General features: G+C 39.1%; 1 protein-coding gene across 1 annotated transcript in view; it reads left to right on the top strand.

Annotated features, from left to right (window-relative positions):
- Positions 1-493: 493 nt before the first annotated feature.
- Positions 494-10,616, top strand: part of STK32B (serine/threonine kinase 32B) — a 147,225-nt gene continuing 137,102 nt past the window's right edge. Inside the window, exon 1 of the mRNA XM_026034222.1 lies at positions 494-608. Coding sequence (XP_025890007.1) covers positions 533-608 — 76 coding nt within the window. The 5' untranslated portion in view covers positions 494-532. The remainder of the gene's footprint in view (positions 609-10,616) is intronic.

Raw genomic sequence — 10,616 nt, 5'->3', positions numbered from 1 at the left:
TTTTCTCTCCCCTCTCCTCTTTTCTCCGTTTTTCGTCAACTCCACCGAGGTCGGAGGCTCTTCCTCCCGGGCGGGAGGATCTAACCCAGTGCAGCCTGCCCCCCCACCCCTTTCCATCCCCCTCAGGAGCCCCTCAGTTCCCGGCGCGGGGGAGACCCTGGGACCCTCGTGCCGCTCCCCAGGGCCGGGGTCCGCGGGCAGCGGCCGCGCTGCGGGGCGCGGGCTCTGCCGCAGCCCTGGGAAGGAGGCGCGGGGCGCTGCGCGCGCGGCGGCGGCGGAGCGGCGGGAGGATCCGCGAGGATCCAGGTGGATCCAGCTTTTACCTCTCGCCACAAGCCACCATCATCAGGACCTCCGCCCTCCGCCTCCCGCCCTCCCTCCGCCGCCGCGCTGCCCCTCGGCGCCGCGAGATGGACCACGTTGGCGGGCGGTAGCCGCGCTCCCCGCCGCGCCGCGCGGCCGCTCACGCCGGGCGCTCCGCGCGGAGCCGCGGCCCGCGCGCTCCCGGCGGCGCCGGGCTCTGCGGCGGGGCATGCGGAGGAGGCTGCGGGCGGCCATGGGGGGCGGCCACTCCCAGCGGGCGCCCGTCTTCGACGAGAACGAGGACGGTGAGTGCGGAGCTGTCCGAGGTGCCGCCGGCTCCGCGGCTCCCTTCTCCTCAGCCGCTCTTCCCTCCGCTCCCAGGGCGGCAGCCCCGGGCTCCGGCAGCGCTGCCCCCGCCGGTGTCCCCGCTCGGGACAGCCCCGGGCGGGTTGGCTTTGGGAAACCCCCCTTCTCGGGGAGCCCCGGCAATGGGGCGCGGGGAGCTGCTGCTCTCGAGGCTGGCACCCCGGCCCTGGGATTTCGGACACACGGAAGGTAACTTTGTACGAATCCCTGCGCGTCCTCTTGGAAATGGATGCCTGCCCGTGTCCGGGTTGGTTTGTGGCTGATTCCTTGCGCTGATGCCCGTCTTAGTGGTGATACCTCTTTCGATCCGCTTTCACTGCCTTTACTTTCTGAAACTTTAGAGTTTTAGCTTGTTCTGCTACTTAAGGCTTTTCTTCTTTCCTAGATGTCATCCTCGGTGTGTCTTGTAAAGTTTTTAGCAGATGGTGGGAAACTTTGTGTGAAACACTGTGATTCTTCACTATTTATGCATTTCCTTATCATTCTCATAGAGACAGATCATACTTAACTGGAGTTATGTGACTGTGTTTGAATTAAAACCATCTTTTTTTAAGCAATGAGAACACTGTCCTTTCAGGAAAGAGTAACTAGGTAGTAGTATCATCTCACCTGAAATGCTTTAAATATGGGGAATACATATTGTTGTGTGTCTGTACAATTCATGTTTGATTTTCAGTGTTTTCCTTTCCCCATGTACTTTTTTATGAAATGGTTGTGCAGACTATATCACACTACTTCGGTTTTCTAAGGTCAGCAGCACATATTCTCTTCCCTAAACATTCAGGACATATGGAGATATTGGTATTGTTTTACTAAGGTGGAGAAAATAAGTGAAACACATTTAAAGTGTGTAAAAGGGTGGCTACTCCTTTGCTTGCACTTAAGACACTTGGCATTCTCTGTTACTTGACAAAGCTTGTTGGGGTTTTGTTAACAAGATTTCATTGTCTGCAAGGAATATGGGATAGTAATTTACTATTTAAGCATGCTTTGTGATGCAATAGTTTTTTTTTTTCTTTAACTATATAAATTTTCAGTCATTTACCATAAGTCATGTTAGGTGATCCACCCTTCAGTGTAAAATCCTAGTGATCACCTGTGGTTAGTCTTAAACCCTGAAGCTCACCAAGTAATATCCAGGACTGAAAGGGTGGTGTAAATTGTGTGTAGACATCTCCAGCATGAAGCATTGGCTGGATCACTGTTTACTCTTTGCTTCTTTTACTCATTGTGAAAGTGCTGAAGATCATCTCGTATTTCACTGAAGGCATTATGCTTAATAAAGCCATCTCAGTTTGGAAGAATTCCTTGCTCTTGAAACAATACCCTATTTTTTATGGTGCTTATAACTTACTATTTGGGATGTCATTTTCCCAAGGAAAACATATCTTCTTTGAAGACTTGTCTTAAAAGGTTTAACCTAAAGCTGGGCAGTATTTCATATCCAGGAATCTACAAGATTCTCTTTTGCATGATATTGGACTCTGTACTTGTGAGAAGGTATCATTTTGCTTGAGAAAGACAACGCTTATCAATTCTGATACAACCAGAATAAATGAGTTGTATGTGGATATATAGGCATAATAAAAACAAACTATTTAATATATTTTATGTAACGTCACAGATGCTTTCTAAAATGAGAGACCTAAGCAAAAAAAAAAAAGTTGTCCCTTTATGTTCATGCAAATTAATGCTAAATATGAAAGAAAACATGAATTTCAGATGAGGTTTAGAGCCACTTTATTTAATGGTTCACTGAATCCATAACTGTCTACCTGAGTTTCATAGAAGTATATGGAAAATAGCATGGGAGGTGCTGCCTAACAAGTGTGGAGAGTATCAAGCTCATTCGTCCTGTTTGATGAGCATAGGTCCTGATCCGCTCAGCAGACACTGCTCTGTCAGGCAGAAATCCAAAAGTTGCTGTGGACTTCCCGCTGTGTTTGGGCTAATAAAAAGGATCCATCGAGCAGCAACATGTAAACTGTGTTGCTCAGTTCCCAGCTATCACAGATGGCACATCACATCATTATAATATATTGATCTTCTTAAAGGTCATAAAATGGAGCATTTTTTCAACTGTATTGGTCTTCAATATTACTATTTTTGTTGGAAGAATATTCCAGAAGTTCATTTTTCTAAAGGTTAGAAACATTCTGGTTTCTAGATTAAAAATATTCTTGGCCTATTTATAAAATATATAATTCATTTTTTAAGCTTAAACATCTGTTCTTCCACTGTGATGATTACCCTAGCATATTCTTAGATAGTAAAAGTTTCCCTTCTCATCCTTTGTTTTATAACCAAACCTTTTCTAGTTTTCTTTCTATTGCTTTCCCATTTCCCAAATCTTTCATCTTTCATGCATGTATTGAAACTCATCCTGACTGCACGCAGCTAGCCTAAATTACACATTGGATTGCAGGCAATTTTCACCAGGACCTTTTACAGGAAACAATGCTTCCTCATCTCTACTGGAAATAGCTTTCCTGGTACAGTCTGTAATTACACATGCCGTTTTCATGGACATATCATACAGATAATTCATAGTCATCTTGTGATCAGTTAGCCCACCTGTCTCCTGTTCAGTAATTTCCACTGATGAGCTCCAATTTACAGCAGAAATTCTTGATATTAGCTCCTATGGGCATGACCTTTCATTTTGCACCATTGAATTTCAGACCATTTCTATTATTCATATCCTTATGATGATCACACTCTTCTTCCCTTGTATTGTTCGGATTCTCCATTATTTTAACAATGCTTTGTAGTCTCACCACTTTCATTAGCTCAATGCCAGTTTTTGAGTCCCAAATTGGATCCTTTCCAGACCTCATCTTCTTTGTTGATAACCCACTTCAACTAGATACTTCCCATTTAAACATAATGCATTTTCTCAGCTAATTCCCACCTTGTTTGGCTTTGCTGGTGCTTTCTTATACTTTCGTTCTGCTGAAATTCGGACAAATGAAATCTAACATAACTCTACCTTCTACAAAATAAGTTTCTCATCAAGGAGGAATATCTGGTTATTCTCACATAATTGACTTCTCGTAAACCTACGTCAGTTTTTATCTCTTTCTTCTTAGCCTAAGTTAAAGTACAGCAATAGCTAGGAAAAGCCAGGGAACAGAGAGATTTGTTTGCATAAAGCTTATTTTGGCTGAATAAGGTCAAAAGAAAAATGTTTCATTTCTAGATTTTTATTGCTGTATAGATTGGATAGAGATAACTAGGTCTGACCTAGCACCACCACCTCTGCTCAAAGCTAGATACTTGAATGGGTTTGGACTGTAACTTTTTTTTGAGACATTTAAAAAGTGTTTTCAAGCTAGATACTACTGCAGTGTCTGGTCAACCCAGTGGGAAAATAAAAGGAAAATAGTTTTGTTTTTGTTAACATTTATAAGGAAAAAGAATTTTGACTCCATTATGATTATTTCCTGTTTTCATGAAGGAGATAAACTAAACATCTTTCCCTGAACAAGTGCAGCTTCTCTTCTACTAATAGCACGAGTGCTTCTTTCATCATTCCATAGACTCATTAAGGAAAGACTGGACTCACAGGAGATTACTGTTAGTAAATTTGTGTATTTTGTAGAGGTAGATATAGAAGAAAGAATAAGAAACCGATATTTTAGAGACTAGAAACTGGACATTTGAACTCATGAGACAGTTGCATTTGGTTTTGATGATTTGGGGCTTAAAAAATAGAGTTTGATATAATTACTTTTAGGATGAAGTACACTACATTTTTAAAGAACTTTATTTATTTATTTTAAAGTAAGTGGCTTTATACTTAAGTGAATTTGTGTTTCCAAAACACCTATCGCTGAGCATCCTAAAACCATCAGACTTTGCCATTGCTTTGCAGAGGTCCATGTGACATGTCGTGTCTCAGTCCTGTATTTCCATACGAGTGAAATGAGGAGTATGAAAGTGCCTTGGTTTATTGCTACACAATAGGAGGTCTCTGATTCAATGTAGTGCTTAAATATCTATTTATCTCTATGTAAGTGCTGCATTTAAGTTGAGATTAAGGTGAGTTATAGAATTAAATGACCAGCAGCCCAAAATAACATTTTACACTAACAGCATCCACAATAGATACAAATCCTAACAAAAAGACTTGCAATTCATACAGCTAAATTCAGAACATAATGGTTAAGTTTACACAAAGTACAGTGGAAGCAGAGGATCTATAGAAGTGACACATGGAAAAATGCCATTCAGGGTTGCACTTGGAGTCAATTTACAGAAATGGTTAGATGTCAAAATGAGTCAGATTCAGAAGAAAGAGTTTGCAGTGTCCAGTTATTGTCAGTGGTATGGCAGTGCTCATCTGCTTGCCACAACAAAGATAGAGCAGCTAATGTGTGATACAGCCACATAACCACAAGAAGCTCGAATTGTGAAGCTAATAACATACTGTTTTCAAGCTAATTGTTTCATAGGAAATAGCTCTGAAGAATGGATATGGCAAAATAAGTCAAATAGGAGCTTCAGAATCCAAATAAATTCATCATTTAACAGATAGATACATGATGGGATTCACATGCCGCCTGGATTTTTATAGGATAGCCAGGCATTTTTTTTCTGTTTTCTTTGAAAATGTGAATATTTCAATTCCCTGTTAGAACTGGATTAAGTAGGAATGCCATATTCTGATTTTTAAATAATCTGTGGAAGTTCTGCCTTATAAAAGGATAAAAGTGAGATTTAAGGCTGTATTTTATGCTAGATAATAACTACTAGAAAGAAAGATGAAAAAAATAAAGACCACTCACTTTTTTTAAATTTATAGTCATATTGAGCTATACAATTATAAAATTTTATTTACCAAAATGTAGAAGTGAATTCATCCTTATGTGTAATACAATTTGCTTCAGAAACCCTAATGGTCATGTCTTTACAAACACAGAACAAAATAGTGATAATTTTGAGCCTGCAGTTGCAGTGTAGTGTGAGACAGTAAGAAAATGTGGACAGAAAGGAGAACACAGGAGAGCAATAAAGCAACACCAGACAGTCACCAACTGCCTTACCATTGTCAAATGTTTACATTGCTGTGACAAAATAGATTAAGGAAAAATATTATGGCACTTCAACTATTCTCAGTTATTATCTTCTTGAGTCAGCTTCCTTAAGGTCTTGGTACCTTGGTACAAAAATAATGTCGACATCTTCGGACACTACATGACAAGTGTAGTGAAGGTTAGTGTTAGATGCCAGACTCCCATTTCCCACAGGAAAATATGAAGAAAAGCAGAACAAATGTCACTTCCATTTTAGCTTCTTACTCCTTGTTCTCTCAAGTGAACTGCATGTCCATGCCCAAAAATGTTGTACAACCTGATTCTCTCATGTTGCCAAGGATTAAAACCAAACTTCTTTCAAGTGGCCGCTAAAGTATTTACAGATTTTTACTTCCACTGTCTCAACTCCCACATGATTCCACATGACATCTGCCAGCAATGGCTTAAAGATGGAGCAGAAGATTTATCAAGACCCTTTCTAAACATATTTTCTGTGATTCCAGGATTTGATTTTCTGCTTTGATGGAAGTGTTCTTGTCAGCAGCAGGACCTCTGTCTTAAGTAGGAAGACACTGCATAAGTCTCTGCTGCTGTTTTTGTAGCCTTCCAAATTTAACACAGGTGGTTGGCATAGTAGCTACTCCTGAGAGTGTTAAGAAATTTTTAAGTGTCCTGTTCTTCAAAACGTGCAAGTGCTCAGTAAGCGTAACATTCTACCCAAGTTATTCTGTATGTGATATATAATGTGCGTGAAGCTCAGGAGAAACTTTCTGAATAACCAAGAATAAATCATTAATTGCAAGCAAGATGATCCAATCCAAGGTGAGGGAGAACTCTCCATATCAAAGAAACTGGGAGAAGACAAGGTTCTTGTCTATGTCTCAACATTTTGCACTCCCTCCTTTCCAAGAACAGCTTTTTCAAGCTCAGCCTTGTAGAGGAGCTCAACAGTCAGTTCTTTATGACAAAGGAGAGAGGAGAAGAGACAAAAATGGTATTTGCAAGTGTGAGTTACTCATTGAATTCAGCAGTGAGACAGGGACTTCCTTCTCATGTAAAATATGCCTGAGGCAGAGGAGCTGTAGTAAGCGATGTGCGTTGGCATCTTTTGGGTTGTGCCTAATTTTATGAGCTAGTTATTAAGTCTGTTACCTTAAGCCACGTTCTTATTACTCAGTATAAGACTATATGCAGGCGTATTTTTTAATAGTATATAGATGTGCTTATGTCAACTTCCTTACTACAGGAAAAGGTAAGAGATTATTATCCTGGCAAGTAACTTTTTTTTTTTTTCTGATCAAATCTTATTCTGAATTTCCTTAGCTTCAATGCAAATTTTTAAGTATAATACTGCATGTTTGCAGAATAGGTTAATTTTGGGGGATTTTCTTCTTTTTTTTCTCCTTCAAACAATCCCAATGCACAGGCTAGAATTTGTAAGGCACTTAGTTTTGTTTTTAAGTTCTGGATATTTCAACTCTGTAAAATGTGTTCATAAAAATAGGATGCCTCTTCTTAAATCACTGGTTTGGCCCTAGAGATTCTCATCTTTTTATATTTTTTAATTTGGCAGTCTGTCAGGAAATCTTTCCTGTTTGTTTGTTTTCAATTTTGCATATGCTTAGTTTCTGCTCTAACTAGTGAAAAAATCTTTCTTTCTATAATCAGTTTTTCTTCCACACACTCCTACTCTCATATTATCTGTGGCACTAATCTTGACATATTATGCAGTGTCAAACTCCGTAACACTTTATTCTTAGAAATGGTGCACCCAATTTTCTAGCATGCTTAGTAAGCATCATATAAACACATAAATGACTTTCAGTTATTCCATAATTAAAACAAAGACATTTTCCCTTTAAATTGATGGAAACTGTCTTGGAGTGGTAATTATCAAGTATTGCTGGAGTTGGAGGCAACCTATTATAAAGTTTCTTAAAGCTTTAATTATAACAAATGTAGTTGATGAAGCTTAAATTTATTTCCAAATTTTGTATTTCCAGAAGTATTTTATTTTAGAAAAGTTATGCTATCATAACAAAAAGGTCTATGATTTATATTTCATTAATCCTTTTATACTTCTCTATTGAGGACATTTATTTTGAATAATGCTTTTCATCAAAAAATTGAAATTTGCCAAGTGTGGGGCAAGTTCTAAAATGTATACTTTTTTTGATCAAAATACCTTGACATTTTCAATTTTGCTTAAAACTGAAAAAAGTCAAGCATTATCTTCATGATTGCATTACTAACACTATTCCATGTAATACTGTTGTATTAAATAGCATAAATATATTACAATAGGTCGTACAAAAAGTAATTTCCTTCTTTGTCTTGCTTTTGCAGTGATTATAAGGGAACACCTGCTGTTCCTTATTTAAATTTAAAAATGCAAACTGAGTTAATCCTTCTGTTAATAATTATTTCCTTATGATATTGTCCCTCCTCCCTTGCTGAGCAATGGAAACTATTCTTAGGCCCCCTGATTAGCCAGCACTACGTTGTAGCCACTGTGATGTATTATACGCAGCCTGGAGTCAAAGAAGTAAAGGTAATCAGAAGATCATTACTGAGAAGCATCAAAAAGTTATTTTAAGCCCAATTAATAGAAGTTTTTTAGACCCAAAGTTACTCTTTTAAGCCCATCTTTTGGCCCAGTAAGATTGGAGGTGTAGTGACACAATTCAGGTACAGGGCATAGGTACAAAACAAAGTTAGACTCTCCACTGAAATCTGTTTGGATAATGGAAGGAAAGGAGTAGCCAGAAGTCATAGGCAACTTCACAGTTCCTCTCTACTCACCCGTGACAAGACTTTTCAGGAACATTTCAGCTGTGTCATTACTTTCAATTCTTTTCCAGACCACTAACATGTATGTAAGGCCTTCAGCTTAAATATTTTAAGCTGAGCTATTATTCTAGGTTATGATTATAAATAATTAGATCAAATGCACCATATAAATATATTTTAGCGTAAAAGTGCTAACAAAAACTCATTGTTGAACCTCTTTGTTGGAGAATTTATTATTGTATCAAACAAAAATGTCACCATTAAGTGCTGGAAGACTTTTCTGGAAAAAAAAATCATAGCATAGAGCATTTCATTTTTTTTCTGATGATCCTAGTTTTCAGCAGTGAAATCATTGTTTTTTGGAGTTAGAGAGTTCTGTGCTGATGAATGTGAGAAGAGAATAGCTAGAGGAGAGGCCAACTGCCCAGGTTAATTGTAGTCGTAGGCTATGGGTGGAAAAGTGTAAATGATGTCGGTCTGGTGGCCACTCAAATTCTGGTTATTTCTAAGATAAAATCTTCCCTCTCTGTAAGTCCTTTCACAAGGCTTCACTGGGAGCACAGAGAGGTCATGTTTGTTTTTTAGAGGGGATTAAGTAACATGTAGCTTGGAAGAAATGCCCCATTGTCAGTGGGTCAGCCCTGGTGCTGATCACTGCCCAGATATCAGCCCTTCGGTTCTCCTAGGCCAGAAGTCACTCGTCTGTCACACAGGGAGTCAGAGGGAGCATATGCGTGGGTTAAAGGGGTGATGGAAAGCCACCCTTTCAGTGGGAAACATAGTGAGAAGATGCTGTTCGTGATATTCAGTTTTATCAATTTTCTGTGAGATGAAAACTTTAGTGCTTTTCTGGGCACACTGATGTGTTTCATGTGAATACATGTGTTTCAATAACTGTAGGATCAATTCTCCTCAATTCCAGCCTTCCCAAATCCCTCCCTTCCTCAGTTACAGGGATCGCATGCATCTTTTAATCCACAAACATATGTGATTCAATAGCATCTAAGGCTTTGGGAGATAATGTATCATGGATACTGCTAAGAACTTCCTGCAAACTTATATTTTCATTTGGAAAATAAAAATACAGCCTAGTAGATTACCCTGGAAAGGCTTCTGACTGCTATCATACGCAGTATGTTTCTTTTAGTCTCCAGTTATTTGAGTTGATTTGCAGTTCTTTTTCCTTCTGTATTTGTTGATTGACATACCAACGACTTCTCCCCATCAAAAGAGGATAGCAAATAAATGTTTTTTTTATTTTTTTTTCATTTTGTATTGTAAAGAAACAAATGATTTTTTTTTATATATAATAAACAGTCCAAGGAACCTCTCACATATTAATTTTTACTATCTTATCCTATTTCGAAAAATAAAGTAAGATTTTATTTTTAGACAATCCATACATATACATGGATGTTTTTATAGGTGAATTACTCTCATCAAAATAAACTTTGTGTATGCAGCAGGGAGCTGTAGAACTGAGTCACCAGCATTCGTTATTTTCAACTCTCATTTATAATTAAGCTTATTTGAGATTTTATTTCTGTGATAATGCAGAATTGCTATGAGTGCATTTAGTAACACTGAATATTTCAGAAATTTAGACTAAAAAGCCCTCTGCTGCAGTGAATGATTTTCCCTTTTGCTGTTTGCTATTTGTTTGCAGCTAATGACTTCTGTTGTTGAAATCAGAAGTTACGTTCTTGGCATTAGTATTTATTGCTACAGATCCTCTACATCAGATGAATCTTTTAATTTATTTCTATTGTGTGGTCATATAAGGTAGATTTCTGTAAATTAAACTGGAGCTTGAAGAGTCTCCTGACCTACTGCTGGGAACTCCTGACCATCAGCCTGGGAACATGACTAGTCTCAAGTCCTATCTTGCCCCTGGAAATCTCTGTGGCAGCTGATACGAGAGCTGAGGAATAAAGCTGGGGTGGATTTGACTTATTTTATCAATTTATCCATCTTGCTTTGATTTATATAGAATCATAGAATCATAGAATGCCGAAGGTTGGAAGGGACCTCAGAGGTCATCGAGTCCAACCCCCCTGCTCACGCAGGGTCACCTAGAGCACGTGGCACAGGGCTGCATCCAAGCGGGTTTTAAAGATCTCC

The sequence above is a fragment of the Nothoprocta perdicaria genome, unplaced genomic scaffold, assembly GCF_003342845.1.
Source record: "Nothoprocta perdicaria isolate Ctin4 unplaced genomic scaffold, notPer1 scaffold_14, whole genome shotgun sequence".
Taxonomy (NCBI): domain Eukaryota; kingdom Metazoa; phylum Chordata; class Aves; order Tinamiformes; family Tinamidae; genus Nothoprocta; species Nothoprocta perdicaria.
The sequence above is the reverse complement of the archived record's forward strand: the minus strand, read 5'-3'. Positions and strand labels throughout refer to the sequence as shown.